The 21,842-nt window shown below is 41.0% G+C and overlaps 1 protein-coding gene across 3 annotated transcripts in view; it reads right to left on the reverse strand.

Annotated features, from left to right (window-relative positions):
* Window positions 1-21,842, reverse strand: part of GRIA1 (glutamate ionotropic receptor AMPA type subunit 1) — a 297,691-nt gene that overhangs the window by 118,021 nt on the left and 157,828 nt on the right. For all 3 annotated transcript variants that reach the window (XM_077768974.1, XM_077768972.1, XM_077768973.1), the window contains exons 5-6: window positions 17,992-18,045; window positions 1,216-1,377 (exon numbers count right to left, since the gene is read on the reverse strand). In XM_077768974.1, the coding sequence (XP_077625100.1) occupies window positions 1,216-1,377; window positions 17,992-18,045 (216 nt within the window). The remainder of the gene's footprint in view (window positions 1-1,215; window positions 1,378-17,991; window positions 18,046-21,842) is intronic.

Consider the following 21,842-nt stretch of genomic DNA (forward strand, 5'->3'; position numbering starts at 1 on the left):
CCTTCTGGTAACCATTAGTTTGTTCTCTATAGTTAAGAATCTTCTTCTTGGTTACCTTTTCTCTCTCTCTCTCTCTCTTTTCCCCCTTTGCTCATTGTTTTGTTTCTTAAGTTCCACATATAAGTGAAATCGTATGGGAAATAATTCTTCATTTTTGAATTGCTAAATCAGTTTGAGCAAGAGTAGGATGAGAAGCACCTCAGCAAGATGGCTTGCCATTTGCAAAAAGAAATTGACTGAGTGGCAAGAGAAAGTTGTCAAAGATTCGCTGTTTGCTCCAGGTAAACAAATTTGGCCTCAGAATCTTCAACACAGTGTTCCACATGGCCACTGCCAAATTATCGGGTTTGACATGGGAAAGAAATTTACCTGCTCTCTTTATTCTAAGCCACTATCAAATCGCAAATAAAATAGATTCTGTCTATAGGATTTAGAGCATCATGCCTGGGATGTGAGGAGATGGTCTGCATACCTGGCAGTTGATGCTCTGAGGCAGAGATGTGCTGGATATTGTTTAGTTAGATTTCCTTAACTTTTAGCTAGGTACTTGTTGATCAGATAAAGGGCTAACTTCCCCTCGCACAATTAAAGAAGCTTCCATTCACAAAGAAATAAGTACAAACCGCTTTCCCCCATCCCCACCCCCCTGGAGCTGTGCAACATGATGGCCCTGCCCAGAAGAGAGACACCAGTTTTCAGCTTCCCTGTAGCAAGCTGGGGCTAGGTTTCTAAGATGTGGTCAATAGCATGTGACTGGATAATTTTTGGAACTTCTGAAAAGGGTTCTTAAAAAAAAGCAATTGTACTTTTTATTTTCCTTTTTACTTTCCTGCTGGTTAGAATATTGAGTTAATGGTTGGAGCTTCAGCAGCCATTTTGGGCTATAAGATAGCAACCATATGCTGAAGGTAGCAGAATAAGAAGATAGAAAAAAGCTTGAGAGTTTGACAGTAGTGGGGCTGTTATACAAGCCCTGGGTTGCTGACTTCTGAATTTTGTTTATATGAGAGAAAAACAAAATATTTATCTTGTTTAAACCACTGTCCTTCTGATTGTCAAACCTTTGCAGCACATCCTCAGTATTCATGTATCTATTTTCCTTAGCTTGTTCCTCTTAGAAAGTCTTTCCTTTACTAAAGGCTAATAGTGCCTAGAAATCTGGGGCAGGCAATGGGGCCAAGTTGGTCCTTTGCTGCCTGCTGCCCATTCTCTTACCTTAGGTCTCTTCCAGTCCACCCGGGTGTGGTCCCGAGCATCACTGTTCTTCCACTGTTGCATGATTTTGGCTGGGATGGTGTCTGTGTAGTTCACCAGCTGGAAACCTGTCACATTTGCTCCACTCTCCTTGAATTTGTTTAAGTCAATGTCCATGAAACCCTGTGCAGGGAGGAGGGTAAAGAAATCAGAAGATGATGACTAGATAAGTCAATTAAATCATGTTACAGGATCACAGGAGTTTCCATCTTGTTCCATAAGGTGAAACTGGCTGAACAGAGAGACATTTGTACCTCCCTCCTTCTGCAGGTTATCACCAAGTTTGTGCCTGGTTAGCACAGTTAAGAGCACTTGGTCAGAAGCCAACCATGCCTGGGATGAAGTACTGGCTCTGTTATTTGCAGCCATTAGTTAAAGTGACTTGGACTAAGTTGCCTGATGTTTTCTGGTCTGAATAACCAAGATTAGGAAGTTAGGGAGGAAAAGCAATGCGATGATGCACATCAAGTGTGTGGTGCAGACTGAGTGATCAATAAATCATGGTGGGATTACTATGATGCCACAAATATGGAACAAAATAGAAAAATAGGAAGGAACTGTCTCCTCTACCACTTGCATTCCTCACCCTTTTGAAAGAAGAAGAATCTGAACTCAGGAGCAAACTCCTATGGGCCCCCCAAAGTCACTAGCAAGTCTGCAGAAGAGGGTGGATTTTAATCTGGATTCTGACCATCCTTCACTCTGTGCTCTTTTCTGTACCACAGACTCACATTCACAAAGGATGCTTTGCCAGGAATAAATCTTTCCTCCCCATTTGGTGAAGTTCATTCAAGTTCAGGAAGCCTTCAACTTAAAAAGGAAGGCTGGTATTTGTATAATATATTCCATAGTGCACAGTACTTTCATATCTATGGCCTTGCTTCACTTTATGATTTAATAAAGTAGGAATTAGATGACTATTTGCCAGTTTAAGAAACTGAGACAAAGTGGGAGAATTGATCACAAAGTCATCCAGTGAATCAGTGGCAGAGCAGGGACCAGAACTAAGGTCTTTTGAAGGACTTGACTCATCATTCAACAAACATTTTTGAGAACCTCTAGTGGACTATTCCAATACTGAATAAAATATGTTTTCTTATGAAGCTTATTTCTGGTGAGAAAGACTATAAACAAACAAGTAAATATGTAGCATGGTATATACAAAGAAAGTCATATGATATTGTCCACGTCTCTTAATTTCTCATCCACTTGATCTAGTTCCTTATTTATTTAAAGTTTATTTATTTTTGAGAGAGCATGAGCAGAGGAAGGGCAGCAAGAGAAGGAGAGAGAGAATCCCAAGTAGGCTCTTTGCGTTTTCAGCTCAGAGCCTGACACGGGTCTGTATCTCAAGAATCATGAGATCATGACCTGAGCCCAAACCAAGAGTCAGAGTCTTAAATTACTGAGCCACCCAGATGCTCCAATCTAGTTTCTTATTTAAAACATCTAGGCATAAAAAACTTTATGATTCAGACATACTCCCCCTCCTTTCAAGTGACTCTCAAGTTCTGATTGTTTATTATCTGTATTTTATGAATAACCCAAGTTCCACTCAGAGCCTTTGTCCTATGTATTCCCTGCCACAAAGTATTCTCAGCCATCACGCAGTCTCTTCAGAGAGGTCTTTCCTCGCCCCTTATCTAAAGATCCAATTCCCACTCTGTGGTAGACGCTGTCAGAAGTACACTGCTCAATTCCACTCCCTTTTATATACTGACATTTCACTTTCTATACTAAGGCATATATCTATCACTTCACCCCTGTGCAGGTTAAGCCAGATGTGTTGGGAAATTAACACACCCAGAGCAGCACTCGACCAATAGCAGATGGAGAGCTAGTTAAGTACTCCAGGATGTTGTCCGATTGTTGGGGGGTGGGGGTGGGGGTGTAATCCTGAGGCACATTCTACACAAATGTCTAGAGGTCCCTTAAGGGATTGTGTAACTTTATTGGCTGATATCCTGTCCCTACCCAACTTCTCAGATTCCCTAATTGGCATCCAAACAAACCACTTGTACTTGAATCCTTGTCTTAAGTCCTGCTTCTAGAAGAAACCAATAAGTCATTATACCACCTAGTCCAGTCATTTGCTTCTCAGTGCCCTGAGAAGTTTCTCAGTAGTGTTCATCACTATCTGAGCCCATCTCTTTTACTTATGTGGTCCTTTGTCTTCCTCCTCCCATTGTAATATAGGCTCCATGAGCACAGGGACCTTTTCTGTTGTTTCACTGATGTGTCCTAGAGCCTAGCATCTGAGCAAGTGCTCAGTACATATTTTCTGTGTGAATGAATAAAAGCCAGAGACATCCTCAAGTAAGAATGCTAATTAGGCAGGAGAAATATGATAAGCAGCTGAAAATGCCAGTGGATGGTTTTATTTGGTTGAAAAGAGAGATTCGGGTTAACTTTTCCCACAGCCACAGTTGATAGACTTCTATAGAGGCCTACTGATTTGCACAGTGTTTCTAGCAAGTTGTACAGATGGAATCAGAATATGCATTTGAAGACATTAAAATCCCACCTAAGAGAAATCCCACACTGGTTAAAAGCTAATGCACAGTTGAGAAATTTCTCTTAATTTTTGGAGAACTTTAAAAAGAACATCTTGTTCACAAACTAACCACTGAAAGGATGAAATGGAATTATCTCCTGCAGTCCTATTCTGTCGCTTGAAAATCTGTAATCAGCTCCCACACATTTTGTATTTACTGCCCCCATCTTGAACATAATGGGGGCCACAGGAAATGGCAGAATTTATTCAAACATAAATGTCACTCAATTTCATCACCAGAATATCTGCCTAAACCTCAGTTACATCTAATCAAACTGATGGGACCTTCTAACAGACCTCCTTGTCTTCCCCTGGGAAGGAGTGCACAAAGGATCACAAAACTCCTATCTGTGATGCTAGGTAAGAGCAACAAAATTAGGGAATAACTTGTGGTCAATGCACAGACACACACACACACACACACACACACATGCACACTATGTGACTATGGTTCCTTTTTATCCTATTAACAATATAGCTCTTCAGATAATTCTTCTTGATGATTAGAAGTCGTCTGTTAGTCTCTGGAAAGCGGGGAGGGGGTAGGGAATGGCAGTGTCAGAACAAGGAAGATAAATTGTTGCATTTATTGAATCTTTGTTATGATGTGTTAAGGGAGCCCTGCTTAATTTGTTATCTCCTGGTCTGGAAATAAAGAATGCTGGCACTGTTAAATGCTCTACTGAAACATAGCTTCAAAAGCATTGTTCATAAGAATAACAAAAATGACAATAATGGCCAAAGTTACATTTCCTATGAATTATATAACTTCATCTCAACAACCTTCTGAGGACGATGAGCTTACTGTCATTTAAAAATGAAAAATGAAATAATTAGTCAACAGGCACCCCTAGATTTATTTTAAACATTTCCCAAGTTCTTATCCTGAGCCAGGCATTCTGTTAAATGCTTTATATAGATAATCTTATTTTATCCCTCAAACAACCCTGAGAGGTGAACACGCACAGGAGGCACCAGATGCTTATTTGCATAAATGAGTGGTGTGAGTATCCATCCCAATTTATGGTGAAGAGCTGTGGTCCAGAGATTTCTAGAAACTCCCCTGCGATCACACAGCAAGCAACAGTTCAAACAATGGTCCACCCATAAAATCTGTCTTCTTTATCAAAATGTTGTGTTGCCTTGCCGGTGGAGGAATGCATGAGGTTGGCTTTACGATGGTGTTCAGAGAATGTCTCAAAGACGGGCAAAGAACCTCAGATGACACAGTGAATAGCCCTGAATAAGTGACCCACCCTGCCAAAGACAGGCCATTCAGTACAGCTTTCTATCTTAAAGGAATATTTGTGAGAGAACACCCTAGTTTTCTTGCCTTGACACCAACCTCTGAAGGTTGTTTAGATGTTTCCCAAGCCTCTGATTTATCTAAAGTCTATTAGTGCCCACCTACCCCACATCCATACCAGGGGTCGGCAAATATTTTCTGTAAAGGGCCAGATTGTGAATATTTTTGTCTTTGCAGGCCATATGGTTTCTTCTGTAATTATTCAAGTCTGCCATTATAGCATGAAAGTAGCCATAGACAATAGTAAATGAATGAGCATGGCTGTGTCCCAACGGAATGTATTTATGGACACTGAAATTTGAATTTCATATAATTTTCACAAGTCATGAAATACCATTCTTTTAATTTTTTCCAATAATTTAAAAATGTAAAAAAGAATTCTTAGCTCACATACCAAACAAAATGAGGTGACAGTTGGATCTGACCCATAGACCACAGTTTCCTGAGGACTGAAGCAAAGATGTTGGAGATGAGACCAAACCCCCATTGTACAGATAGGAAAAGTGAGGTGTGTGTGGGGAGGGACATGAGTGGCCTAAGGCTGTATGGCTGGTTAGGGGATTAGCTGAGGTTGGGATCTGGTTCCCTTATATGCCACTGTAGGAGCAATACAATGCTGACCACCTGTTGGAACAGATTGGAGTAAAAGTGCTCAATTAAGTAAAGTAGCTAACTCAGGCATTCCTTCTATCTTATGTCAATTATAATTTTCAAAGGATTAGAAGGAAAAGGCATTTCAAATAATTATGATATCCTAAAGAGATGTTTAACACTATAACTACATTGGATATGCTTTCATGTAGCTGTGAAGATTTAGAAAACGCTTTAAGGATCATGAAGAGGCTCTGGGCTATCATTATGACTATTAATTATCACATGTGGCTGGAAACAAAAGAACCGATTATGCGGCTTACTGGTTATTTAACCTCTCTGAGGCTCAGTTCTCTGGTCTTCAAAATGTAGATATAACAGCACCTACAGCATAGAATTGTTGTAAGATTTAAAAGAATACATTGAAGCACTTAGAACTGTGTCTGGCACATAGTAAGTGCTTAACAAACGTTAGCTGTTATCATCACCACATTCACCATCATCATTATCACAGCCTTAAAAGAAGTTAGGTGTTGTTAGAACTGCTTCAAAACCAGGCAGTGGGCCAGGCAAGACTCCTGAGAGAACAGGAGGCAGGTGTACGGGATCGCTGCTGTTGGAGGATGAAAAGCTGTATCTTCAAAGCCAGATTTCCTTTTTCTCTGGAATTCTTTCAAGGGGTCATGTACAAGCTGTTCAGCCCTCATCATCCTGCTTGTGTAGACACCACACCCGTCAGAAGAAAGAGGGAGCATCCAGCATTGTTAAAGGGGCCAGCAAGAAGGTTTATTAAACAAACTCTTGGACACCGGGGAAGGGGCTGCCTTGTCTCCCCTGCCTTGAGATCTACAAGAGGTAACATTAGAATAAATCAAAGAACTCGTACTTTCTACTCAGAAGGGCATGAGTTGAACATGCCAAGTTTCCTCCACTTGTCAGACAGATTCTTAGATGACAGCTCCAGAGAAAGGATGGTTACAGGCAAGTGCAGTTTGAAAAGTCTTGTTACATTAGAAATGCCTGAGAAGTGGGGATAATCGACCTGAAAAATAATGGAAAACTGAGAGGGTAAGTGGAGGATGTACTGAGATCCCAGAAGGGCTGTCATAGGGAAGAGGTGAAGGATTTGTTCTCTGAGGCTCTGGAGAGCAAGCCAGTACCTATAAATGGGCAGGCTGATTTCAGCTAAAATACAATGACAACTGCCGTAGTGTGTGGGATGTATCCAGCCTACTCTGTAGGGGGCACTGTGCTAAGGGCTTTGTTTGTATTATCTCATTTAATCCTCATAACAATGCTGTGAAGCAAGTACTATTATCATTCCCATCCTGCAAGTCAGGAAACGGGCTTAAATGAAAGGAGTAGCGTCTGCCCAATATAGCACAGCTAGTGAGGGGCGGAGACCAGTCACCGCAAGTGACAAGCCTTGTGGTTTGTTTTCCAAGCACCATACATTTAGCCTCCTAACCACCAGTCCTGTCACTCTGACTCATTCACCTCCTGTGCAGCAAGGAAGCACCTGGAATGGGCTGTCTGTATCTTTACATTAGGAAGGAATTAGCAGGTTTCCAGGAGACCAGGACATTTGCCTCCAGCTCCTTTAATGTGCACTGCTACTTGGAATTTGAACCACATCTCTTCATTTCTCTCTCTCTGAGTCTTGTCCTGTCTCTCTGTCTGAGACTGCGGTCGTCTTTCTCACCTGTCCCCAAGAGACTGTGGGACTCCTTGGAGGCAAGGTCCCAACTGTATCTACAACACAGCACCTGGAGTGTGAGGACCTCCTGATTCAGTGAGGGATCCAGGAAGGGAGAGCAAATGTCTTTGTGCACTGTTTTCATGATTCTTACATGTTTCCATCCTGTCACCTCTCAGCGTTTGTCCTTTGGACCGAAGAGGGCTTTTCACAGACTGTTTCCATGTAGTATATATATTTATTCTGAACTAGGTCATAAATAAGAATGGTCAGGAAAGCAGTTTTAGGAACAACCGCATAAATTCTGTCCTGTCTTTGAACCCCAGGAACCACTTACCCTTGGGCAGTGGTCTTAACCTTTCCCCACAGTAGTTTATTGATCTGCAATAGAAGGGCATTGTCTAAACCAATGGTCATTCAAATTGTGTTCCCAGGTTGCAGGTTTCATCCANTGTTTTTTTTTTTTTTAATCTGTTTTACATGCTGGGGTTCTCCCCAAGATTCCATTTGAAAATAGAGCTTTTAACTAAAAAGTTTGGAAACTTCTGAGACAGTTGATTTCTCTTAAGGGCTTACGTTGATTTTTCTCTTAAGGGCTCTTCCAGCTTTGATCTATAATTCTGTGATCACATAGGTGTGTGCACATGAATATGGATATGTGTGAAGTTACAGAATATTCCTGAGCTCAGGACTCAGTTGTGTCCTCAAATCACCATGTCTCTGCATAAGGGCCTTCACATTTTCCTATTTCAGTGACTTTCACCAACCAAAACTTTAACGTGTCCTCAGCCTATACAATCCCCAGGAACATGCAGGCTTATCTGGTTCTTGCAATGTCAATAAGACATGGTACTTGTGCTCAAATAAGCTAAAACACTGTCTATATTGGAAGCAAACAAACAAAACAAAACCAAACCCTAGTGTTAACTAACACAAGTGCATTTGAAACCAGGGAGACAGGTACCTGGATGCTTACACACAACATCTGCCAACACACAAAATGACCTATTTCCCATGCAGGTGTCCATTGTTGACAAAGCATTGACGAAGTCAGGGCCTCACAGACCAACTTCTCTCAGTCCAGTAGGATAAAATGCTGTCACTTTGTGGCAGAAGGTCAGGGGCACCCAGACTGGGCTGTTGATGTATGGGCGAAGCAGTGTATCCTCAGCCCTGGTACTCGTTAGTCTTCCAGAGAGTCCCTTTATCTTCACTGTGTTCTAGCTGGCTGCAGTCAGAGGTGACAGCTGGCCAGCGCTACTTCAGAACAAGGGCCACAGGTCAATTCAAAATTCAGGCTAGTGTAGGGCCTGGAATTCTTGGCAGACTGGAAACCTACATCTTCCTTTTACATTGATCAAAGCCTTCCTGTCTAGGGATGATCCGGCGGAGACTACAGAAATTCCGCTTTTTGACAAAATGCCATCTTAAGCATTTATAAGGTCTCAGTATAGTAGGTATCTATTGAATTCTTGGTGAAAAATGAATGAAAGTCCAAACAGATGATAAATTTGAAATCTGGGAATGGGGAAAGGAATATTCTAGTTTAGTTACTCATTCATGCTCTCATTCATCTGTGAGTACTTGATATTGCAAAGCACACACGAGACAAGGGTGCAGCAGAAAATCACAGGTGTAATCCTTGCTTCCAGGTTACTTAAATTTTAGTGAAAAAGGCCAATATTACCCAAGTAATTGTAGAGCAAAATAAATGAACCAAAACCTGACCTTGGAGTTCAGGAAAGGCTTCCCAGTGGAAGCAATGAAGCCTGAAAGAGGAGGCTTTGGTTGGGTGAAAAGTGCAGGGAATAACCCTATAAGCAGAAAATATGCATAATCTGAGGGTCAGATTCAGATGACAAAGGGCGGTGAATCAAAGGAACCACATGTCACACATCAGCCTGGATTCAAATCTCAGTTCTTTTACCTCCTAGCTTTGTGACTTCAGACGAGTTACTTCACCCTTCTGTGCTTTAATATCCTTCGCTGCAAAAATAAGGATTGCTGTAATATCTATATTATATGACTGGTGAGGATGAACTATATTAACATATGTTAAATTCTTAGAGTGATGCCTGGTACATAGTAAGTACTCACCTAGAGCCCCATAGCTCATGGGTCTCCATGTTCCTTCCATTATATTCTCTGCTTTTCTGTCTTAAAAAGAGGGACAAGTAAGAAGAGCTGAACCCTTCTAACTACACATTACCCCAACCTCCTGCCAAAATTGGTGTAGAGGCATCTGTCCCTTCTGCTTCTAGGCTGGTAGTGGTAAGGGGCTTCCATGCTCTGAGAGAGTGGTTGCAGATGCTGTCTTGCATGTCTGGAATAGTCTGTTAACCCAGCTATTTCAAATCAGCCAAGGTGTGTGTGGTTTGTAAGAGAAAGGCTGTAAACACTGAGTGCTTGAGATAAACAAAACAGTGTCCCCCTTATGATTAATGGAGCTCATGTGGTTTGGGAATTTTGTTTTGATATTTTTGGACTACAGAGAGAGGCAAGAAAGCTAGCGCCATAATTTACACACCTGCAAAGGTCCTCTTGACAATTATTCTTTTTGGAAACACTGTACCAAATCTTCAATAAATTGAGACCCTTGAAAAAAATATATTTTGCAAATGATAATGGCTCAGTGGCAGAGTCGGGATAAGACCCCTGGCTTCTGCACTCACTGTTCTAAAACTTGACATAAAGTAGCTCATTTTATCTTTATCTTGTGACGTATGTATTTATATTCTCACCTAAGATGAGGAAACTAAGGAACAGAGAGGTGAAGGGACTTGCTCAAGATCACAGAGCTAGTAAGTGGGTGAGCCAAAATTCAAACCCAGTTTCAGGGGGGAAGGAGTTTATTTCTCAGTTTTGCTCAATCATAATACCAGGCCTAAGAGTTGCAAAGATTTCTATGATTTGGGAATTGTGGCCCAGTGGAAAACTAACCTAATCTTTAGAATTAGAGAGATCTGAGTTCAAATTCTAGCATTAGCCACATGCCCTTGGGAAAGTTTCTTCAGCAACTTGAACCTCTTTTTTTCTCACTCATAAAGTGGGAATATAACCTCACCTTTCTTGGAGGGACACAGAAGCTCTCAACGGTCTCTAGAGTAGATTATTCTAGACCATGAGGTATGAGTGTGGAGAGTAACAGACTAGGCCTTGAGTGATAGAATGCTTGGGCCACCTAGCAAATGAAGATACTTTGGGATCTGGGATTTGGCTTTATACCCACCTAGTTCCTCTTTGCTTCCAGAGGCTTCTGCAGTGTCAGCCATGATGATCATAAAGTAACCCATATGTTCTTATAGTTATAAGAGAGTAAGGTGAAAGCAGCCAGAGGGAGGGAAGCCTGTGTGGAAGGGAGATGGGGAAGCTATAGAAGGCCCCATCAGTGAAGACAGACTTTTGACAGGGACTCAGGGAGGCAGGAGAGAATGCTTCTGACTCTTTCTTGTTCTCCATGTTTCTGCTTGTTTCTTTCTCTTACACACACACACACACGTGTGTGTGCAAGCATGCACACACTGTGGAAACTAAGAGGCCACAATGGGGTGAATGAAGCATAAAGAACAGAGCAAATGATTGCTCCGAATCCCAGCCTAGCTCTGCTTTTTAACTTCTCTGTGACCTCAAGCAGGTCACTTCCCTTCTCTCGGCCTTAAGTGCCATTTGTAAAATGAGGGGCTGGGTGAGATGAGCTCCTAGGGACCCTTCAGTCCTAGCTCTCTTGGACTCTTCAAAACAGGGCAAAGGCATGCTCTTCACAGGGCCACTGGCTACATGGATCCACAGCCTTCCTTCCCAGACACCCTGCAGCCTGCAGAAGCCTCTGTAGCCTCTGACTGCCATGCTCTGGCAGCTCAGGTGGCCATTTATGGGGCTTCCATTACTATCCCACATTGTGGTTTTTTCTTGCATTCTTCAGAACTTTTGTTACATGTGCCAGTCAAGGTGGAAGGCAAGGCCTTGTTGCTTCCAGGACAAAAGTCAAGCTGCATGATTCCTCTTATATAAGCAGCTTCTTGTATGAGCCCAGCACAGTGCTAGGCTCAAGGACATGCTTGGTCCACATTTGATGATCAGTTGCTGCCTGTCAGAAGCATGGACTGTGACAAGGTGCTGAGGGAACAGAGAGGTGCCCAAGCTGGAGGAGGAAACACAAAGATCAGGCACGTTAGGCTCCCGAGTATATGAAGGCTGCTCTACGGAAGGGCAGCAGACAGGTTCTGCAGGGCTTATAAGAGACCAGGTGGTGCCAGAAGTACTGAGAGGACAGACTGGACCCCCTTCAAGCAAGACTGTAGAAACTTCAGAGCCCTTTGCAAAGAGAGAGGGCTGCCTCAGGGCAGTGAGTTTCCCATCTCTGGGTATTATTCAAGCAGGAGCCAGATGGATGGCTTCTGTTAGGGATGTTGTAGTGGAGATTCTGGCCCTTTATGGGAAGTGGATTAAAAGCCCTCTTAGGCCCATCTTTAGCTACTTATTTGCATATTCATAACTATGTTCAGATTCCCTTCTCTGCTTCTTTTAGCATTTTGCATTCAAGGATTTTGCCTGTAACTGCATGTGATGTGTGGGTACAAACATTGTTTATTTCCTGAGCAGTATTTCATTTCACTCATTCATTCACGTGGTCACTTTTTAAAGAAGACCTGTTATATGCAGCTCACTTTGCCAGGCACTGGGAATTCATCAGTGAACAAGGCAGACATATTTCTTCTTCTAGGAGCTTCAAGACAAGCAGGGAGGAAGACCTTATACACCTGTGAGACAATTGTGGATGAGATTTAGTCTGGGAGAGGGTTGAGGCCTCTCAAAAATAGTCCATTGTCCTGAGATATTAAATGTCCTTTTCTCTCCAGTAATGATAATGGTAATGTCGGTGATGATGATGGTTAAGACGGAAATTACTAATACTTACTGAGTCCGTATGTGGGCCGTATATTACTATACACACTTTATAACATATTGTCTTGATTAATTGTTGGAATACTAATGAGGAGGTAGACAATATCACATTATTCCCTCTTTTACAGATGAGGCAAGATAAGGAAAGTTCAGAAAAGTTAGGTGACTTGACTAATGTCACACAGCTAATAAATATAACGCCAGAATTTAAACCTACGTCTGTTTGACCTCACACCACCCTTTCCAACCACTGTACCACCTGCCTAAACAGAGGTTGTGGAAACCAAATGTGACCAGGTATGGCACTGAGATGACAGGGAGAGAGATACTAAAGAAAGTATGCAAGGCTCTCTGTCTAGAAAGCATAGTTAGATATCTCAGCATAGTAGAACAAGGAGGCTAGAGAACCATTTCTTTTCAGGACTGATAGCAGCACAGAGCTGGGAGCTTGGATTAACTGCCACACGTACTAAACCTTCCAACTCTAACACTTTATAGGAGTTAATGTGCAATCACATGGAGGGAATGGTTGGCTGTTCTGATCCCCAAATATCCCAGTAAGGCCGGGGATAACCTGACCTCACTGTCTCTCGCTCAGCTTCCTTATGTACTAGAAATTAGAATTAAAGTGAAATTCCATCAGTGTGTAATTAACAAGGTAGCCAACAGGAGTTTGGGACCTGAGTTTGACTTCCAGGTCTCTTGTAGGCAAGATTTCAACTCAAGTCCTCCTGTCAAGAACCCCCACGCCCACCCTTGCTCCTTCTCTAACTTCACACACTCAGCAGTCACATTGCACGGTTCTAGGCATGTGCACTTCAGAGTTCTTTGGTCCTGGAGGGGAAGCCCAGCCCCATCACTTTTTAAATTTTGTGACTTTGAAAAATCCACTGCATCTGAAAAATGGGGATAATATTATCAAGGACCACAGTAAGGGTTTAGTAGATAACACATTTAAATATTTCTCATAGTGCCTGGAATGCAGCAATGATTTGATGAATAATAGTGGCTACTGCCATTGTTATTCATTTGGGGCTTCAGGAATTCTGGGTCAGTGGTTCCCAGGGACCTGGCATCAGGGTAGCTTGGTTGTCCTACTCTTATTCCCATCTTACTAGGTTTTTGTCAGATTCCTGAGAGCCAGACTCCATTGACTAGGTGCCTGCCTGCCTTCTCTGCAGCTCAGTCACATAATATCTCAGTTCCCACTGAGAGGTGAGCCTCAGTTCCCACGTCTGTAAAATGGGGATGATAAATTCTACCTTGCTTACTTTACGGGAGTACTGTGACATTCAAAAGCCAGTAGTGTGATTAATAAGACAATTTCACATCAACTATAACAGGTTATAAAAATGAGAAGAATTGCTGTTACTGTTGTTAACCCCCAACGAGGTACACATGGCCCATATTGAAAGAGAATCAACACCTTCAATGTTTCTCAAACTGGAGTCGGCTGGACTCTTTGTAAACTCTCAGAGGTGTCCTAGTTCTCTATAAGCATTTTAAAATGTGCTTGTTTGTTTCAATGAAATGCTAATCATCAATATTAATAATCTGGTAATTTGTCCCAAGTTGTGAATACTCATTTTTACAATTCCACTGACACTGAAACATTTAAATACTTGCTCGGTGTTTCCCAAACTGGCTCTGCAGATGCACTGTAGGAGTCCAGAGGCCCTCTGTTTTGAGAAATGCTAGTTTGGTCTAAGATTTGTTGCTGATGTGTCACAAAGATAAAAGCTGTAACTCAGGAGGGCCCTTACAGGTAGATGTCTGCTTTGACCCAGTGTCAGGGCACGGAATGAACATGGAGTCAGTAGTGGGGTTTGGAGGAGAACAGAGAGCCAGACTGGATAGCCTGGCTCTTTGATGCACTCCAGGGCCTAGGTGCTTCTTTAAGAAAAAATGGCAGAGCTCTCCAATTTCTTCAAGGTTCAAGTACACTTTATGGACGTACCAATGCTGTAGAAATATAAATACACATCTATCCTATCACATATAAAATATGAATACATAAGCATATATATGTATGTGTATATATACTATACAATATACATAATACATGATGTACAGATGGGTAGATTTAGTATATGTAGTAAGAATCCCCCACCTATGTAGAACATGTTCAACTTTCCAAAACACAGTGACATTCAGCATCATCTTTGATCTCCCCAATGATACTATGAGTGTTGCAGATCAGGAACTACCATTCCCATTTGACAGATTAGGAAACTGATGGCTGGAGAGTTACCCAAGATCACAGAGCTAGCTAATGGTGGTGTCTGGACAAAAAGCAGGGGGTGGAGGGTGGGAGGTTCATGCTATTTTTTTTTTTTAACTCCCTGTACATAAAGGTCTCCTCTCTAACCACAGTCTCCTTCCCTCCTCTCTTCCAGCAGCCCCCTAAAGCTGACTATTTGAATCCCCCCAAAGTGATCTGTTAGAAAAATGCTGTTGGCTACTTTGCAACTCACGCATTCCGTTTCTCTTGTGCAGGGAGAACTGTGACATAAAAGTGTAGCTCCCTCCTTTTGTTAAACCTTTCAAAAGCTTCCTTGGTTTCTAAGTCTATAATTACACCCTAATCACAAACACTCTGAAGGAGGGGGGTCAGTTCTATGCAGCAGCAGCCTAATTATGTGGCGGAATTTCTAAAAATTATCATCTTATAAATTGCGTTATTTCTCTGAAGGAGGAAAAAAAACACACACCACATACTCGCCTATGTTTCAAACTGAATTAATTAGTAATTTGAAGCCTAATTATCAACTAATCTATTGGAACATGCAAGTCTTTTGTATTTGGATGGTATATGCAATTTGCATTCTATTAGCTGGCAGTTGTAAGGATTTGAGAGCTCATTAGGTCAGAAGAAGAAGAATCCAGATCAGAAGGATACAGAAACCCAAGGGGCTGACTTGGTGATGCTGTGACCAAGGGGTCACTTGGCAACAGATGGAGGCTGGCAATTTAATTATCTGGGGTCTTTCAGTGGCTCTGAGGCCACTGATATGTAATTTCTATCTTACCCCAGAGAGGGGATTATGCATGCCTGCACCATTGTTCTGTGTATCCTCAAGCAGCAGGGTGCCTGCACTGTGTGTACTGAGAGGCTTCCTGGAGTACTGCATAAGGCTTCGGATGCTGCTGGCTAAACTTGGTGCTAGGCCTAGCTGTACTCCTTGCCCGCGGTGTGCCCCTGGCCCTGCCACCTTGCTGGTTCTCTTTCTCTATGAGCAAATGAGATTTAGATGGCATGGACTTCCAGAATCCCTTCTAGCACTAAGGATCTGGGATTGGAGGGATGTCAAGGGTTTGCTTCCTTACAAAGTCAAAAATTCCATCCTTGGAAATGTCTTTTTTAGGGTGAGACTCTGGGTTCCCTAAAACTCTCTAGACAACACCCCTCATTTAAAATGCAAATACCTCTGAGAAAAGTAGCATATTTAGCTATTAACATCTGGGCCTAAATTAACCTATTTCAATAAGTCCTTCTTATTTCCAGTCCTGAGTCTGAAATATTGGGGCAGCCAAGGAAGGGAGTTTTGAAGGAAAGGAAGGTTTAGGCAGGGACCTGTTTGAAAATGGAAATCAGATTAGAAAGAATAAAAAAGGCACCTGGGTGGATCAGTCGGTGAACTGTCTGCCTCTTGATTTTGGCTCAGGTCATGATCTCATGGTTCGTGACTTTGAGCCCTGTATCAGGCTCTGTGCTGACAGTGTAGAGCCTGCTTGAAATTCTCTCTCCCTTTCTCTTTCTGCCCCTACCCCCACTCGTGCTCTCTCTCAAAAATAAACATTTTTCAAAAAGCAAAAAACAAACAAACAAACAAATCACACAAAAAAACAGTAACAGAACTTAAGGCTTAGGCAGGATATTGTGGTCGCATTTTTAGACCCTGCAATTTTGCCCTTTACTTACAGCCAGACCCTGTGCCATTGTTCTACTACTGACCTTTGTTCCAGAAATAACTAGAAAGTAGCAATCTTTTGTGCCATTAATAGTACTCATAGAAATGATACAAAATAATGTGCCTAAAACTAACATGATACACTTTGTTATAGATAAAAAATTAAAAATCACATCTTAATGGAAACAAAATTACAGAGACAAGCCAGGATAATAAGTGAACTTTATAGGAAAAGCTACATTGGAGAAAACAGATAATTGCTCAAACTGTCACATGGCAAAATGTGTTACTGATTAAAATATAATCCGTGTAAAAACTTGTTGTTTACTGATGGGAAATATATCCACTATGGGAAAATAATTTTGGAGTTTTTCAAGATGTTAAACAGAGTTACTATATAACCCAGCAATTCTACTCCTAGGTATACACTCAAGAGAAAAGCTTATGCCTTATTCATTGTTTGAATTCATAATTCATAAAGCTTGCAGCATTATTCATAATCATTAAAAAGTGAAAAACACTCAAATGTTCAGCAACAAATAAGTGGATAAATAAAATGGAATATATCTATATAATAGAATATTATTTGGCAATGAACAGGAGCAAATTACTGTATGTGCTACAATATGAATGAACTTTGAAGTTATTATGCTAAGTGAAAGAAGGATGTCACAAAGGACCATATACTGTATGATTCTGTTTCTGTGCAATGTCCAGAACATGCAAAAACTTAATATATGTGCTGCTGAAGCGAGCACAGAATATGCAAATACTTAAAAAGCAGATTGCTAGTTGGCTAGGGCTGGGGGATTTGGAGAGCAATGGGGAGCGAGTGTTAATAGGTACAGGGTTTCTTTTTTAGGATGATGAAAAAGTTTTAAATTTAGACTTGGGTGAAAAGTTTTTAAGTTAGTTTCATATTTCTGTGAATATACCAAAAAGCAATTAATTGTATACTTTATATGAACATACGATATGGTATATGAATTACATCTCCTTAAAGCTCTTTAAAAAAAATGGGACTAAGGGCAAGATGAAACTATGGTTTTGGATAAAATTCTGGAAGAATCAAATTTCATGATAAAAAAAGGTATATGGTCAAAACATGACCTAGGAAACATAGAATTGCCAGAAATCATGGCCACAAAATAAAACTCATAATGGCATGTGTTGTTAGGTAAATTTAATATAAATAAAAATTATTTGATGGACCAAATCTTCACAACATTGAAAATAATCATGCCCCATAAAAAGAACTTCAAATATATTAAAATGAAAATGTATTTCTTAAAAGGACAGGTTTCATCTATACCACCTAGAAAAGGGAATAAAAATGAAACTGGCATAGTATTGTTCATGTTGAAAAATTGCTTCTTATTAATGGTTTGTCAATAGTAGTATAATTGTGATTTTAATCTTTGTATTTATAAACTGAAACTATCACCGGTGTCAAAATAATGGATCAAAAATAGTGGGGTGGAAGCATCTTGTATCATTCAAAGATGTGGTGGTTTTGTCCTTATTGTCAACGGGAAGAGCTAATTAAATCTGCAATGGTGATGACTGTCTCTTCCAAGGAAGGTTAGAGGTTTACCAATAGTGTGTAATGCGGAGGGGAAAAGGTAAACTTAGTATTGCTAAGACTTAGTATTGCAGCTCTGAATTGCCCTCTCCAACCATGCAGTTCCCATCAGCTAGAGACCACAGAAGCAAGCTAGGGCCCAAACGTGCAAAGACATATGAGCTGACAGCCCGCACTCTATCCTGTACTCACCAGATTTGCAAGGATGTAGTGGTACCCAATGCCATTCTTCTCCAGCTTGATAATCTACAAAACACAACAGAAAGGGATTCATCAATCAGATTAGCAATTAATGCTACAACATCAATTCACTTCTTCTTTCATAAAGTCTTTCCCTAGGGGGAGATTATTCCTTGTGAGAATCTTATGCTCTGTTGAATTCCCTGTAACTGTCATAATATCTGTGCTGGTTGGATGGACAGATGGGTGTAGGTGGATGGTCAGATGGATAGGTTCTTGACCTTGAACTCCTTGCATGAACCATATTCAGATCCAGTTACTTCTTTCCTGGAATATTATGCCTTCTTCCCCAAACCAGTTGGGGACCCAAACATTAACTGACTACTCAACCTGGAAGCCGGAAGGGAATGTCAGGACCATTTGATCCAACCTTTCACTATACAGGGTGGAAGTTAGGTCTAGAAAGGGGAAATAATTTGCCCAGATACTGTAGTAGTCAGGTAGTGGTGTTAGGATAGGAACCTGGCTCTTGTGAGTCTTTGTAAAAACACCAGATTATGGTTAGTCATTAAGAGCCAGGGTCCCCCCAAAACCCTCCATCCTGAATGTGCAAACTATGTGTAATCGTTGTGGGTTGGAAAAATATTTGTGCAAAGAATTATCCAGAGGTTTGCTGGGGCAGCCAGACATACCACCCAATGAGAAATAGCTAAGAGTGCGTCTTGGCTTGGTTTAGCCCAAGCTCAGCCTGCAAGTTAACTTGATCTATTTCTTTGTTTTTTAATCACGAAATTGGGGTTAGTACATTCTGCTCAGTGCCTCTCCTGCAGTGTTACAAAAAGGCATAAAACATATGAGAACAACTTGGGCTTCTTGTCTAACTGAATAAATTTTCAAGGTTATTAAAATCCACATTCAGACATCTACTTAATTGGATGTATGTGCATAGCGGCTCACATTTTTTTTTATGTTGGGAATAATTAAATGCAAGCACACACAATGAATGCTCTGAAACAGTCGATAGATTGTGAAATTCCAGGCCACGGAGCTCAAATACTATTGGGATGATAGTTTTATTAATAATTCTTCATTACTTTTCCATCTTTTTGTCAAACGGTTTGCTACCTTTTTAACAATAAGATACCTTCATCAAAAACTTATTCAGCTTCTAATAAACACAAAAGAAGCAAATAAAAGATATTTCAAAGCCTACCACATTTAGGCAATGGATAAGAATAGTCTCTGCAAGATGAAATTACAGATTGAAACATAAGCAACAGATGCTAATTGATGACTACTGATTGATAAAAATTAGTAATTTCATATGGTTCAACATATTGCCAACCTTTCCATCCATTTATTCATCTACCTACCCATTGCCCAATCTATCTTCCCTCCTTATCTACCTTCCTTTCACAAACATTTATTAAGTGCTTGCTAGGTACCACACACTGTGCTGTGGATAGAGTAGAAATTGAGACACATGTGGTACTTGCCCTCCCAGAGGTCCCACTTTACTGAGAGGAAACTCACACTAAACGGATGACGAGGTGAATGCCCCCAGGGTTACAAACTGAGTTAGGTGTTATAAAGGTAATGTATAATTTCACTTGGAGCCCATAGTCTTGCTGACCCCATTCTTTCAAAGCTCATTTCCACAGTATTGCCTTAATTCATAATCTTTGTGTCTGGGATGTCCTTTCCTATTCTCTCTGATTATTCACAACCTTTATGGCTGAGCTCTAATCCCAGCTACTCTGTAAAGCCTTCTCTGATTAATTAATCCAACCAAGAGATATTTATTAAACATGGATGATATGCTAAGCACTATGCTATGTGCTGGGGCCAACTTATGAATATGTGAGGCAAGATCCTTGTGCCCTCAAGAAGCTGAGCTGATGTTTTAGTAGGGATACAGATGGTAAATATACAAACAGATAAATGAACAAGATTTCAGCAAGTGGGAAGCACTACAAGGACAATAAACAGGGTGATGTGATGGATGGCCTAATCCTGGTGTTTCTTATCTCTAACTCATTCTGAACTTAATGTTTGCACTATATATTTTGGTGTCTAATATATTGATCTAAAGCATTATATTCTAATAACCCTATTCCTTGCTCACAAATCTTCTCTGACTCTCCACTGTCCACAGAATAAACCTCAATCCCCTTAGAATGGTTTCCAAAGATAGTGTGTTGAATCGTGTGTTCATCCCTCTGTCACTGTCTCCTGGTGGACACTCAGCATCCTTCACCTGCATTATTAAACTATCCTATGAACCTCAGCCCTCAAATGCCCTCTGGGCCTCCCTATATGCCCTCCTTTCCAACTTAATGCCTCTTACCCAGCCAATGTCTACCTGTAAATATTCATACCTCTCTCACATTTGGGATCTTTCCTTAGAGACTTCATTGATTCCCTAATCTTTCCATGTACTCAAAAAATATTTATTGGCTACCTACAAGGTACTAAGCACTGTTCAAGGCACTGTGGATACCACAAGGGAGAGAATAAAACAAAAATCCTTACTCTCCTAATGCTGATATTCTAGCTGGGGGCCTGGAGACAGATAGGCAATTCCCTACCTGGAATTTAGAATCACTATCTCCCTCTTTAGGTTAGGCAGGATGTTTGTATTGTACCAAAAAGATCTTGATGAAAATGTTCAATGCCAAGCTGTCAGACTCACCATTGTCACCAACTAGTTGTTGGAACCCAAGGCGAATCAACCAATGTGACCATCAGTTATCCTATCTGTAAAATGTGAATGCATGCAGTAAATCAAGTGATCTGTAAGATCATTTCAGCTCTTTGGTCTTGCTTTTTCAAAACAGAAGAATCTAATGGTTGAGTTCATATACTATACTATAAAATACCCATACAAGCAAGTCACTTCCTTACAAAACAAGTTTGTCCTTTGACACAGGAGATAGCTACAGTAGAGGATAAAACATAATAATTTGGGGAAGGTTGGGCCTTATAACCAGACTAAGATGAGTTTGACTTCCTGCTTATATGCTATCTGTGAAGTCCCAGACAAGTATAATCCCTTGTTTCTTCATTTATAAAATAGGTGAACTGATAGAAGCAGTTTTATAGAGTTGATATGAGGATGATGTGGCATTATGCATGGAAAGGGCTTGGCATGGTGTCTAGTATGTGGCAAGTGCTCAGAAAATAGTAGCACCAGCTATTGTCTTTGTAACAACAGAGAACAAGTCATCAGCCTGTTAAGAATACTTGATTATCATGCCGCACTTCTTCCAAGTCCTGTTTCTTCAATCTTTTTATCAGCTTTATAGAACAGGGGCCATCATTCCTATTTTACAGATGAGGACACTTATGCCCAAAGAGGGAAATGACTCAAGAAGGCAGTAGTACTAGCTGGTGCTATAAAAAGCAAAACTAGGCAAATGCTAACATGTATCGCTATTTGTGGGGCAATCTCTGTTGGAGGTGTTTTACATGACTAGATTCTTTTAACTCTCACAGGAGCCCCCCGAAAGAAGCTATAATTATTATTGTGCCCATTTCACAGATCAGGAACCCAAGGCACAGATTAAAAACCTGGCCTAAGGCCCCACTGCTAGTAAATACTAGAGCTGGGTTCTAACTCCCAGCCACTCTGTCTCCAGGGTCTCTCTGCCTAACCATTTCTATATACTTATTCATTTACCTAGCTTTCAAATCCCTTGGCTCCAACCTGGGGAACTCCCATCTCCTGGGAACAATTTTTGCTGGCTTTCCTTTCCAAAAGGGGAGGCCAGATACACCCTTTGTAGAGTAGAGCATGTAATTAATGCCTTAAACAATCCTCAATTTTCAGAATCTCCCTTGTTCTGTTGCTGAGGCCTCTGTGT

Source organism: Crocuta crocuta, unplaced genomic scaffold (genome assembly GCF_008692635.1).
Source record: "Crocuta crocuta isolate KB4526 unplaced genomic scaffold, BGI_CrCroc_1.0 scaffold340, whole genome shotgun sequence".
NCBI classification, from domain to species: domain Eukaryota; kingdom Metazoa; phylum Chordata; class Mammalia; order Carnivora; family Hyaenidae; genus Crocuta; species Crocuta crocuta.